Raw genomic sequence first — 13,580 nt, forward strand, 5'->3', positions numbered from 1 at the left:
GTTGCCGATCATGTTCCTCAAGACTTCAACGAGTCAAATGTCTAAATTAAATTCATCGAAATATTTATTTTATTCTCGCAAACACAAGACAAAAGTAAATTACTTTTCTTTTTTTTTTACTTTTGTAATAAACTCCAGTGTCTCAGTCAGTGAATTATCTCCACAGCTCAGTGTTGTGCTGCCACATGCACAGAGGGGGGCGCTGTCTTTAAACGAGCTGCGTCAAAACCAAAACCCTATGGTCCAAACATGAGCAAGAAAACCGGAAGTTCAACCAAATATGCCTTCAAAATAAAAAATAAAAATACATTTTTCCCATGTTGGTGCACTAAGGATCAAGTCAGTGGTAATAAATATCATGATGGTTCACTACATAACACTCCAACTTTATTTTAAATGAGGCTTTATGTTATAACACACACTACACTCCCATCTCCATCTGCCTTGTTCTAGTTCAACCTTTAACTTCTACTTTAATCCCATTTAAATCTTTTACATGATTTCTTTTCTTTTTCTTAATGCTTGTGATGTTTCACTCAAAACAAACTGAATCTCCGTCCTGACAGGAGTCAAATCAATGAACTAACCCTGTGCTGTGTTTTTTGAATTACAATTAAAAGAAAGTGAAATCAAGTGATCTGTGGAGAAGGTTCGAACTAAATAAAACCATAGACTGTATATAAAGGTTTATATACAGTCTATGGTTTGAACTGAGACTGTTGAAAATGAATGTCAGGGTCCAAGGTCAGTACTTTCCCCCCCAGGTTTGCCCTGTGAGCTTTTATTTTGACAGTCCAGACAGGAAACACGTGTCGTTGTGTTATGAAAGCTCAGAGTGTTTATAAACGTGAAGCTGCTTTAAACTCGCACGTGAGCTCGCGGGCTTCAGGTGGTAACATGTGTCACAGTGTCTTCTAGTGGCTCCTCAGTGTGCGTCAGACTGAAGAACCTGGTGAGGGTGTCATGGTGGAGCAGAAACTCTGAGAACATTCAGTTCTTTCTCTGAAGAACCTGGTGAGGGTGTCATGGTGGAGCAGAAACTCTGAGAACATTCAGTTCTTTCTCTGAAGAACCTGGTGAGGGTGTCATGGTGGAGCAGAAACTCTGAGAACATTCAGTTCTTTCTCTGAAGAACCTGGTGAGGGTGTCATGGTGGAGCAGAAACTCTGAGAACATTCAGTTCTTTCTCTGAAGAACCTGGTGAGGGTGTCATGGTGGAGCAGAAACTCTGAGAACATTCAGTTCTTTCTCTGAAGAACCTGGTGAGGGTGTCATGGTGGAGCAGAAACTCTGAGAACATTCAGTTCTTTCTCTGAAGAACCTGGTGAGGGTGTCATGGTGGAGCAGAAACTCTGAGAACATTCAGATCTTTCTCTGAAGAACCTGGTGAGGGTGTCATGGTGGAGCAGAAACTCTGAGAACATTCAGATCTTTCTCATCCTTCAACTCTTCTCTTCAGCTCAGGTGAACCAGCTTCAGTCCTCCACAGGTTTGATGTGACCAGAAACATGGCGGCTGCTTTCTTCAGGAGGAGATCGAGTATAAACGTGAGTTCACTGGTTTAAAACCATGTGAGTAGTTTTTAATATCGACAGAGAGAAGAACCACATCTTCAGACTGCAGCATTCAAATAACACAGCAGATTAATAATAATAATTATAACATTATACATGAGGTTATTGCTTTTTATAAGCAGCATTTTACTGTTTTATGTGGATTAACTTATTGAATGTACTGGTAAGTAAAATGAAAAAAAGAACAAACTAATTTCTGATACATATATTTGTATTAGTGTCATAAATATTGGATAATTGTTTGGACCGTAGACTGTCACTAGACATTTCTCTATAATAAATACAAATTTTAAATATAAATATGGAATAAGCCAGAGGGGCCAGAAAACTTCTTCAAATTAAAATCCTAAAAACATATATCATATATTATAAGTTTATAGGTTTGTGTGTAGTATATGAAACTTAGAAGCCAGAATTTGTATTTTTACAGTGAATATCAGACTTTGTGTGTCGTCAGATGTAAAATGTTCTTTTCTTTTTCTATGTAGCAGTTTGGAATTGAAATTTGGATTTTAAATGACCAAGTGCATCTGATAATTGAATTGTGTGTGTTCACTTTGATGGCGTGTGTCCAGTGTCTTCACAGAGAGTTGTGTAGAGTTGTGTGGAGGCCGCAGGCGGCTCAGCTCAGCTCCACACCTTCAGACAGGAAACCACGAAGAACTCACATCAGTAAGAAAGACAATCGTGCGTGTGATTTTCTATCATGTGGAATCTCAACTATCACTGTATTCTAGTCATATGTATTAGTTTAAGCATTTATAATAAGGATTAAGTCGTTGTTTAAATGTTTTGAGATGGTGAGTAGTCATTTTTCAAACATCCTATCTCTGCATGGAAGTTTTTATTTTTGTTATCTTCACCAAATGAAGCTGCCAGTGAAAGAATATTTTGAAGAGAAGCGACGATCAGCAGTTTGATTCTCAACATGTTTTTACTGGTAGAAAAAGCCAAACCTCAGCCTGCGGTCGATGTTGCTAAACTCCTGGAACAGCTGTTCTCTCAAAGGAGGCCAGGCACAGCGCCCCCAGGTGCTGGTAAAGGTCAGTACATGGAGGATGTTGTGTAGAGCATTATTGACCAATCTGCAGATAAAGTTTAGCTGAGATGATTCATGTTTGGTAGAAGTTTTTATGTACCAAATGGCTTTTGTTCAATTAAAAGTAAGAACCTGCACATTTTCCAGTTAACAGTGATGTATTACAAAGTAAATCTTCTCCTGTAAGATGGAAATATTGGGATTTTATACCATTTTACTTGAGAAATGAATGAAACAATTGTCTGAAAGTAGTTTCTGGTTATTGTTTGTCAGCCGAGTTGGTAAAATGTTCATTTTTTTTCAAGCGATTTGTTCTGCTTCTTGTTTTACAGTCCTTTATATTTGTTTTTTTTCCTCCTCTTCCTCATCTCTTCTTCTCTCCTCCCTCCAAAGCCTCAACCATCTCCTCAGCAAATGTCTCCACCTCAGATGTTCCTCATTTGTCAAAAAAAAATCCATCAGTTTCTGTTGTTCCTGCTTCGTCTACAACAACATCTTCTTTAAACCCTGCAGCACTTTCCCCTCAGCCAACACCAGCATCTTCCACACAGACGCCTCAGCGTCCTCCTCCTGGCTTCATCCAGGACTTCACTGCTGATGCTGTTTCTACAACCTCAGCTCCTCCAACGTCTGGATCTGCAGCGGCTTCAGCAGAATGCCAAACTTCAGCCCAAACAATAGAAACCAAAGTAGAAACTGCAACTGAACCATCAACAGAGTCGACTCATCCTCTTGTAGAAGCTTTAGAAACTCAGGCTTCAGTTGTTGAAGGTCCAGTAGAGCCTCCGACAGACGTCACAGTAGATACAGCTCCAAAAATACAAGTGATGAGCAAAGATTCAGGAGAGGAGGGCACCACATACACTACCGTAGTAGAGTCCTCGGGAGAAACTGCAGTAAAGACTAGTATTAATCCTGTGGAGGCAGTAGAAACTCCAGTAGAGCTTCTGACAGACGTCACAGTAGAAACAGCAGCTGCAGAAGAACAAACCAAAGCCACAGATTCAGGACAGGTGGGCATCTTGTTCACAGCAGAACCCTCAGTAGAAACTACAACAGGAACATCAGCAGACACAAGCACCGCTCCTCAGGAAACGTCACAGAGAGTAGCAGCTCCTGAAGGTTCAGCAGAAACTATGATAGACGTCACATTGATAGAAACTACAATAGATTCACCAGTAGAGGTCAGACTTCCCCCAGTAGAAACAGAGGAAACTACAGCGTCTGTTGCAGGATCAGTGGATGAAAGAGGAGAAGTCACGAGCGTGGAGCTGGAAGTCGTCAACGTCTCCTACACGACAACAGCAGAACCTTCATTAGAAACTACAGGAGACGCCACTCCTGCCCCTGTGGTTACACCTGAAACTACAATAGAAGCTAAAGCAGCTCAGACAGAAGAAAACATCACTGACTCTGGAGCAGTCAACGTCCCACACTCTGCAACACTATTCCCTTCATTAGAAAGTACAGAAGAACCACCAGTGGAGTCCGTGACCTCTGCTCTAGAGGGTGAAGCTGCCGTTCTTGAACGTACAGTAGAAATTGACCAAAACGCACAGGAACCTGCAGTTGTAGCTTTAAAAACCAAAGTAGAGTCGACGGTAGAATCCTCCTCAGGGAAAGTCTCTGTCGAAGAGGAGGAGAGCGAAGCTGAACAGATGACTTTAGAGTCTGTGACGCTGCATTCAGTGAAAACCTCGGTGGACTCTCTGAAAGCAGACGAGCTCCTCCAAACAAAGTTTACCCTCGATGAGAAGATAGAGGAACGACTGCAGGAGTTGTTGGTCGGTGGAGACCACGAAGCTGCGGCCAAAGCTGAGAACTCAGGTCAGGACGAGGGGGAAGTTTTGTCTCGAGTTCTTTCACAGTGGAGCTCTCTGCCTGACGACCTTCAACAGCTGGAGGGAGAAACCGCCACTTTGATGACAGAGCTTGTCTGTCGAATTCCTGCGGCGCCTCCTGAAACTGATGAAGCCATAAAAACGAGTTCAGCCTCTGATCAAACTCCGGGAGCTGATGTTGCGTGTGTGGAGGGAGAGGAGGTTGAAGAAGAAGCCATGACACTTGAATCCATAACTTTATCTGAGGTGGAGGCTGAAGTCGAAAATCTCGTAACTGAAGCCCTGCAAGAAACAAGTGATGCGCTTGAGAAAGAAGCTGATGCTCTGGCCAAAGAGGAGAAGATGGAGGTGAAGATGGAGGTGAAGATGGCGACAGGGGACGTTGTTTATAGTGACGCAGCAGAGGCTGAAATTATAATGTTCGATTCCATCTCTGAAGCAGCTGATGTGATAGAAGCTGAGATTCCTTCTATGATGGAAGCCATGTTTTTCTCTGAGCAAGAGCAGAGGCCGGAGTCTCTGCTTCCGTCGCTGCTGCAGAATGAAATGATTGTTACTCAGGAAGCAGAAAAAGAATCAGCTCAGCAGGAGGGAAGAGTCGTGGAGGCCATGTCTCTAGAGTTTGTGACGTTGGCTGAAGTCGAGGCCTCTCTGGGAACTCTGCAGCACGAGTCCCTGAGTGAAACCGCCGTGTATCTGGAGAATGAAGCTGAAGTTCTCGCTGGGGAGACGAGGACGGAGGTGGAGGAAGGAGCGAAGTCTGAGGAGATCACTGAGGCTCTGGACATCGAGTCTCTGTCTCTGGCTGAAGATCTGCAGACTGATGCACTGATGGAGCAGCTGCTGTTTACTGTTCCTGTCACAGCAGCAGGAGCTTCAGAAGCTCAGGTCGACCAGGAGGTTGTAGGAGCGAATACTTCAGACGGTAAGTTTGACTATAAGGAGAAGAAAAGATGAGAAGGTGGAAGATAGAAGTTATATCCAGTGCAACTTACACTTGTGTAACACACAAACAGAAGTTGAACAACAACTACAGTTTCTCAATAAAATGATTCTAAAGAGTTTTGCAGAATTTTCCATGACAGATGTTTTTAACTTGAATGTTTTCATGTGTGTCGTGAAGAGTTGGATCCAGTCCAGAGACTTTTCCTGGAGAAGATCAGAGAATACAACAACCTGCGCAGGTAGAGACGCCAAAGAAGTTTCCTGTCATATTGTTTTTTTATATAAAACGTCTTTGAATAATTTGATCAGATGTGTCTTGGAACAGAGAAAATGTAGGATGTAGGTTTCCTGCTTATTTAAAGGTTAAGTAAGTTTTGTACCACGTTGGACATGTTGTCTCCTCTCAGGTCCAGTGGAGGACCAGTGGCGGTGGACTCTGATTATGAGCGTCACCTGTCAGAGGAGACGGCAAAGCTCCAGAGACTTCATGGAGGAGGAGACCTGAGCAGCTTCCCTCAGTTCACCTTCACCGGTGAGAGAGACGTGGAGGGTAGAGAGAGGTTCAGTCCCTGTAGTGTTTGTGAAATGTGGTTGTGTTTTCACCCTCAGGGACACCGTGTCACCATTTCATGTCCCGGAAGTAAATGTCCCTTTCGCAGTTATTTAGATTAACCAGTCATTTGTCAGTCACACACACACACATTTTCACCACACACACTCATTAAAATATAAACAGTGTCAAACTAAAATCATATAAACTCATTTTCTTATTGTGTTGTTTTCTTTCTAGAGCCCGAAATGGACCAGGACCCAAAATGATTCATGAATTTCTACTTCCTGCTGTTCATCCTCCTCTGCTTTGAATTGACCTGAAGAAATGGGAGAAGAGGAATGAAGTGTTTTATTTTATTAAAGCAGAACTTTCAAAAGACTAAGTCTGGTCTTTTTAGGAGTTTGGGGATGTGTCACACGAGGTGATTTAAATCAGACTTTCTTAACTAACAATAATTAGAGACTTTTGACAGATCACTCGTAGGGACTTGACTTTTTTACTCAGTATTATTAAATAATGTTAGCAATGGTGGAAAAGAAGAACCGTGGAGTGCAAGGTCTTCTGGTCCAAAACGCTGTTACAGCTTTCATTAATATGTAAATGTAAGTAACAGTAAACTGTGGTTGATCATCAGGATTTCATATGACTTCTAACTTCTGTGACCCGAGCAATGAAATGTCTAGACTGATATCAGGACTCAACTTAGACTCGAACAAAGTTGTGATTTACTCTCACCACCGTGTGCGACCTGCAATTACAGCATCATGACACAGTGTGTCTATCCCCTCATGCTTTCATTTCTCTCTCGGTTGAATTTGTTCTCTGTATTTCTCTGCACACGCTCTGTCCTCTCTTCATCGCTGCTGGATGTGGTGACAGAGCCAGTCTTTTCCAAGTCACCCCCCCCACCACCACCACCACCACCACCACCACCACCCCCTCCTCAGTCACGACTTTGTAATAAACACGGTGTGAGTCACAACCACAGATTGCACACGCACACAAAATAAGCGCAGCGCCAGACTCCATTCTAAAAGCAGGTCAAAATAAAACTTCTATCCCGTTCCTCTTGGATTTTCGCAGGGTAAACACCCGTTTGATCAATGAATCGATGCGGGTGATCGTTGGGAACAATTCGGCTGCGTGGATTCACACGATGGAGGAGAACGGAACCAACGAGAGGAGAGTTGATGGTCACGTTCATTCAAATCCAGATGTGCCCGTCAGGATGCGCTCGGTGCTGACGTCATCCAGTTATAGGCGGTCGCTCAGATTGCCTGTGCAGAATCGTGTGTGTGTGTGCAGAACTGTGCGTGTGTGTCTGTGCGTGCGTGTGTTCGCCCCTCATCACGCCGCTCGTCACCAGTTACAACCTCGACACACACACACACACACACGCGCTCCTCGCACACACGCCGCCATCCTGCGTGTGACACCGCGGGTGCGTTAGCCTGCTAGCCAACAAGCTAACGGACGTCTGGACGCGCGGTCCCGTTCCCTCCTGTGTTTGTCGCGCGGTGATGTTCGGGCGTCTCCGTCGCTGAGGCACCGGGACCATCTGCACCCCCCCCCCCCGCTCCTCGGCTGACCGGGAGCCGCCATGGAGTGCCGTGTGCTGTCCATACAGAGCCATGTTGTCCGGGGATACGTGGGCAACAAGAGCGCCTCGTTCCCGTTACAGGTAAATACACTCAGCATGCACCCAATGTCGGACACCGCGCAGCCCCGCCTGACGCGCTCCGTTCCCGGGGACCCACGCGACCTGACCCCCGGTGTTCTCCTCCGCGACAAACCGAGGGACCGCGTTAAAATGAACAATCAGTGTCATCGATTTCAAGTTCGCAGCATCCTCTGTCAGTTAGCCCGTCATCTCGCTGAACCACCGCGGTGCGAGCTGGAGTCCAGCCCGTCGCTGACGCGCTTTAGCCCCGCTGTTATTTTTAGTGTGTCGGTTTCGGAGAAAAAGCCGAAAATAGCCGCGGGCAGCACCGGGGACGTCAGAGGAGACAGCCGGGGACAGGTGTCCTCAAACATACAGGCGACGTGTTCACCTTTAACCAACATTTAATCTGCTCGTGAAGGAAGAACTCAGGCTGAGAGAGAAACACTCTGTCATTGAGGCTGTCCGATAATGGATGGAGGTGTTTAGTCCCCCCCCCCCTCCTCCTTCCCTCCAGTCTTTATCGTCCATCAGGAGAAATCAAACATGTGACCTGAGGGTGAATCACATCAGACGGTGTTACGGTCGTGTCGGTCCAGATGTTCCCAGATGTGTGGTTCTGGATCACCCGGTGTGAATCCAATGACCCCTACTGGTTCTGACGGTCACCAGGAAGGTTTCACAGCTCAGGTCAAAGAGGAGCTCAGCACAGAGAGGAGCATGCACAGCTGGAAAGATCATGGTGTGTGTGTGTGTGTGTGTGTGTGTGTGTGTGTGTGTGTGTGTGTGTGGGAACATCTGGACGGACCTCATCATACGGCATACGTGCAGTGGATGGAAAAGTCATTGTTACAGATGTTTTCTGGTTTCTCAGCTGATCCACAGAAGAATCTTAACTGTGTGTTACAAAGGTGACGACATCACAAACTTCACAGCTCTCAGTTGTGTTCACGTGAAACCAGCCTCTGCTTCCTTCGTCCACCATTTTATTTTGTACCATGGTTATTATTTACCATCACCTGGTTGGCAGTGGGACTGGGGAGGGTTAGCGAGCCCTGTCTCCCCCCCCCCCACCATGCACACATCATGCTGTTGTGTGCAGCCTGATTGGCAGGTGAACAGTGAGCTGACAGTCCTTGTGTTTGTGGTGGTCAGTGAGACGATGACAGACTTGTCTCCACGTCACTGTGTCATCACTGTGTCGGCACCGGAGAATGAATGAATCCATTATCATTCAGCTTCAGAAAACAAAATGTTGTGGCCCTCAAATAACAGTGACAGGTGTAAGAGGAATGTAGAACGTATGATCCTAATCTTTTTCTACATTTGCTGATTTCAACGTGCGGATTTGCAGGTCGTCTGTTTGGAGGTTGTCTCCTGTAGCGAAGAGGATTTTCAAAATGGCAATAGACCGGAAGTGGAATGGAAGGAGAACCTGAAACAGGCTCCTAGTGCCTCAGTCCACATCCTGGGAGAGAGAGAGAGAGGGAGAGAGAGAGAGAGAGAGAGAGGGAGAGCAAGGACAAATACATTTTTATTCTCATCATACAGACTAGAGGCCGCTCTGTTCAGCTCTACTCGACAGATCACTGTAATATAACTGTATCACATCTTATTGTAACGTTATATATAGACAGCTCAGCACTTTACAGAGAAGGTCAGGACCTTAAAATCCTATTAAATCTAGACCCAACCCAACAGTTGAACAATGAGCAGCACTTTGAGACTGTGGAGTAAAAACTCCCTCATTAACACGGAGAAACCTCTAGAACCAGAGTCAGTGTGGGCGTCATCTGCCTCGACCGGTTGGGGTGAGCAAAGAAAACGGGGGAGGAGAGGAGAGATGGTTGGAAAAGAGGGGAGAGAAGAGAGAGGGACAGTGGAGAGGGTGAAGTAGGGGAGAGGGGGACGAGAAAGGCCGGGAACACTCGAGCCTTATAGCTGTGAATCATTGCTGTAGTTCATAAAGTCCATCGGCGAGCTGGAGCGTGACCAGAGAAACATGTGCTTTACATTAAGTTAATGATGAACTGGACAGTTAATTGTTAAACAGTTGGAAAAAGATTTTCAGTTTGTTTTTGTCTGTTAGTGGAAAACTAGATTGACAGGAACTCAGAGGAGAGATGATGAGGTTTGGAAAGAATTCAGATCCAGGATTTATTTTTTACTTTGTTAAACATTTTTAAATCTGGAGTTTTTCTCTCGTAGAATGATTCATGTTTTTCTTGTGAGAGGGACTGTTTGGCCTGGACGGAGGCATTTTCTCATTTTATTTACAGTTTCTATTTTTGTAATGAATATTAACTGTGACCCCCCCCCCCCCCCCCCCCCCCCCTGGAGAAACGAGCGGGCTGCAGTTCATCAGTCTATTAACCATTAACCTGGGTTGTGAAGCACTTGCGGATGAAGAACTGTTGAGCACAGCGTCTGAGTGGCTCAACATGTGTCCTGCTCTTTAGTTTAATAATAGGAACAAATGACTTTGGCGTTGAGTCATTACCTCTATCAACAGTCGTAATGAAGCTCTTACCTAAAGGTTCAGTTTACAGGGTGTTTTATAGGAGCCTCCAGAGCCAAAAAGGAGCAGGTGCATTCAGAACAAGCCGTTGAATTGATATCGTGTGAAGGGACACAGAGGTTATCGGCTCCTCCTGGCTGTGAAAGAGATCATCATTTCCCTTTATGATCCCTAATGTCGACCGTGGGATGAAACCAGTGATTGCTTTGGGGACCGGTAATTGCTGAACGACGATGCTGGTGATTGTTATAGTTTAATATTTTCCTGCGTGTGGCACCGAGTGTCGATGCTGAGACTGAGAGAGCCTACGTCCCATCGTCCTGAAAGACTTGTGAGAAGTGCTGAGTCTATTTTTAGCTCGCAGCGGCCTGGATGTATTTCGCGGTTGTCCTAATGGCTGCTGGGCTTTGATGCACGTCACTCAAGATTCCGCCGCTAACGTTCAACTGTACTACGGCTGATCGAGGTCAGTTTGTACTGAGGACTCGTTAAAACAATGTTTACAAGTGCGGCACAGTCAAGATTTAACAAAACACTGAAATGAGCAGAAACAGTGAATTAAACTCTACATTCTAACCAAGGTTCTCCCAGTTAAGTTCACGTTCTACATTATTATTATTATTATTATTATTATTATTATTCATGTGGTTTTTTAAATTATTTTCCATAATGTGTAAATATCAAAATGTGTAATAAGTGTGATGGTATCGATGGTGCTTCATCGATCACTGAGGAAAAAGACCTGACAGGGTTTTAAATATCGACTCCGAAACAGAAAGCCCACGGGTCAGTGAGCTGCTCTCATGTTTCAGAGTAATAACCATGATTCAGCCGGTGCAGAAGATGAGGGATACGATGATGATGATGATGATGATGATGATGATGATGTCAGCGAGCGTGCAGGGTATCCCTCTCTCACTCTGCTGTCAGGATGGAGAATCTCTGGCCTGTCAGGAGCGCTGTGAGGAAGCAGGGCTGCGATTGGCTGCTACAGGATTCCTCCTGACGACATCACTGAAGATGGAGACAGGCGGCCTCAGAGCCAGACTCATTCAGCTTTCACATAGAAACTAAATGTAACTGTGAGCGCTGGATTTTAGTTCATCTCCCATCCGCGAACATGGAGGATGTGGGGTTTATGAGTGATTCCGCAGCCAGCCACCCGGGAGAGATCCAGATGTTCTGGCTTCGCTTTTAGGGAGCCGTCGTGTCGTCCATTTGATATAATCTATGTGAACATGTTAGCATGTTGGCATTAGCATTTAGCAGTAGGCTACATCCTCAGAGAGCCGCTTGCACTTGGTAGATACTTGTTTTACTTCTGTCAAACAAAGACATAACTTGGAAACATCATGTTGTAGCTTTGACGCGTATATTACCCAGTTTTATTTTCTCATTTTAAAGGTTAAATAGAAATATTGTAGATTACAGAATTGTAAATGTTTGGTCTGAGCAGCACTGAGGTTTAGTTGAATAAGGTGCAGATTAGATGTGAAGGTACAGGAGGAGTCAGTAAATTTAGTGTTTGTGTTGACTCAGATCTGATCAGCCTGTGTTGTGACACATGCTAATTAAAGAAGCTCGCTCATTTTCCCTCAATTAACCAAAGTGTTTTCCAGAAAAGCCAAATGTGAACTTTTTATCAAAATATAAATATCCTGTCTTCAGCCTCCGTCGATGCCTGAAGCTTTTCATTCAGCAGCTTTGTAAACAGACTTGAGGCTTATGAACGGTGAGAAAGGATGTGACCTAAATAACATATTCTTAGCCCCATGAACATCAGAAACACGCTTTTACATCCACAGTCAATTTCCTTCCTGCTCCGCCGAAGGAACATCTTGTGACAGACAGGTTATGTTCTCGAGTCCCGCTGCTAAAACTGTCGAACTGCAAATAGACACGTCTTAGAGAATCGGTTTTTCATCTTTAAAGACCAATATATCGTTCATGACTTAATGGAACCATCTACAGAACCACATGCAGATCACATACAGTTTTAAAATGGTTTTAGGTTTGAGCTAATTCCACGTTTGGTTAAATAAATAAATACAAAATCCTACCCTATCCTATTTTTTAAAAAAATCCAAAAGAATTGATTAGATCTTTAATGGTCAGTCGAAATACTTTTAGAAAAAGTAATCTGCTCTAAGAGTCTTAATTTCCACCGCAGGACCTCTGACCTCCCTGTTGAGGAGGGATTTGAGATTATACGGAAAAGGATGTTGTTTGTGCTTTTACCATCAGATAAGAACGTCTCAAAGGTTTCATCTTCCATACTTCTCCTCCAGGAGTGTGTTCCTACACCACTGACTCATAACGTCATGTCCTGTTTGCCTCACACCACGGAGAGCTCGGCTGGTCTCCTGAAAGCCTCCCGCTGGTGATACAAACACACGATTTCATCTTTGAGGAGCCGTATTCCACACTGGAGATTATTTTCATCAGCAGGAGCATTGGCGAGTCACTCCAAGGTCGGAGTTAATATCTACGCTCCTTTATTCAGGGGGTGTCTCTGCCTGTCCCCACTGAAAGCACATCCTTGTATCTCAAAGTTACAGTCAATTGAAGAGAACAAAGGACTCATTAACCCGTCCTCCTTCCTGCTTCTGTCCAATTAAATAAAGTAATTCAGATAACGATTGTCTGTGCACGTGGATGAGTCATGTGTCTCTCTCTCTCTCACTTGCTGAGGGGGTATGAGAGGAGCCTCTGGGCTCAAGCTTCTGTATGAAGTATCTGATATTATTACTTTTTGAAAGTCAAAGAGCTCAATTAAGACTCTAAACAACCAGAGAGGGATGATAAACAGCAGAAATTATGACTGTCAAGAGAAACCACCATGAAGAGACAAAACAACTGCCAAACTCTGACAAATGACTAAGGATGCAAAACAACCGCAAACTACAAAGAAGAGACACAAAATGTCCCAGTCTCAAAGACCCACAGCTGCCCAAAAAACCAAGTGTCCAATTACTTCTCCATCGTGGGCACTGTGTGTAAATTGTGTGTGTGTCTGTGAATGTGTGTGTGTGTGTGTGTGTGTGTAGGAGTGTGAACTATACGACTGTAATTAAATGCACCGGAGCCGTCACAGTGTGGTCGTTGCTCCTAATCGCTCCTGACATCTGCCTCCTCTCTCTGTCTCCAGGTTTTAGGTTTTGAGGTGGACTCCATTAACTCCGTCCAGTTCTCCAACCACACAGGTAAGACTGGCGTGTTTTCTGTAGGCGTGAGTGTGTGTCTTATCTAGTGTGTGTGTGTGTGTGTGTGTGTGTGTGTGGGCGCGTATGAGTCAGGGCCTCTGGTGTCGTGATGTCAGGGAGACGGTTGTCGTCGAGTGAACAGAGGAGTGAGTCAGATTTTGTGGAGGTCAGTAACTTCACTGTCTGACACCAGAGCAGCTTTAACCACAGAGCAGCTGACGGCCGCTCAACGACAATCCAGAGTTTT

The 13,580-nt window shown here is 44.7% G+C and overlaps 2 protein-coding genes across 6 annotated transcripts in view; both read left to right on the forward strand.

Annotated features, from left to right (window-relative positions):
* Positions 1-796: 796 nt before the first annotated feature.
* LOC109629673 (A-kinase anchor protein 200-like) lies at positions 797-6,330 on the forward strand. Of its 5 annotated transcripts, none has more exons than XM_069538701.1 (8): positions 1,187-1,324; positions 1,460-1,547; positions 2,150-2,261; positions 2,519-2,617; positions 3,007-5,379; positions 5,578-5,638; positions 5,807-5,931; positions 6,190-6,330. In XM_069538701.1, exons 2-8 carry the CDS (start codon positions 1,509-1,511, stop codon positions 6,216-6,218), a joined length of 2,838 nt encoding a protein of 945 aa, XP_069394802.1. In that variant the 5' UTR covers positions 1,187-1,324; positions 1,460-1,508; the 3' UTR covers positions 6,219-6,330. The 5 variants fall into 5 exon arrangements, with proteins under 5 accessions (XP_069394800.1, XP_069394803.1, XP_069394802.1 ...); XM_069538700.1 differs by having other exon boundaries at positions 1,189-1,386; XM_069538699.1 differs by having other exon boundaries at positions 797-1,547.
* Positions 6,331-7,256: 926 nt separating this feature from the next.
* The window catches only part of LOC109631056 (pyridoxal kinase-like), a 13,961-nt gene continuing 7,637 nt past the window's right edge, over positions 7,257-13,580 (forward strand). Inside the window, exons 1-2 of the mRNA XM_069538710.1 lie at positions 7,257-7,633; positions 13,279-13,333. Of these exons, the coding sequence (XP_069394811.1) occupies positions 7,553-7,633; positions 13,279-13,333 (136 nt within the window). The 5' untranslated portion in view covers positions 7,257-7,552. The remainder of the gene's footprint in view (positions 7,634-13,278; positions 13,334-13,580) is intronic.

The sequence above is a fragment of the Paralichthys olivaceus genome, chromosome 14 (genome assembly GCF_024713975.1).
Source record: "Paralichthys olivaceus isolate ysfri-2021 chromosome 14, ASM2471397v2, whole genome shotgun sequence".
Taxonomy (NCBI): Eukaryota; Metazoa; Chordata; class Actinopteri; order Pleuronectiformes; family Paralichthyidae; genus Paralichthys; species Paralichthys olivaceus.

Coding starts and splice junctions, on each gene's coding strand:
- LOC109629673 (XM_069538699.1), top strand. CDS start 1,509: ATGGCGGCTGCTTTCTTCAGGAGGAGATCGAGTATAAAC. Junction 5,639..5,806: donor GAATACAACAACCTGCGCAG/GTAGAGACGCCA, acceptor GTCTCCTCTCAG/GTCCAGTGGAGGACCAGTGG. Junction 5,932..6,189: donor CCCTCAGTTCACCTTCACCG/GTGAGAGAGACG, acceptor TTTTCTTTCTAG/AGCCCGAAATGGACCAGGAC.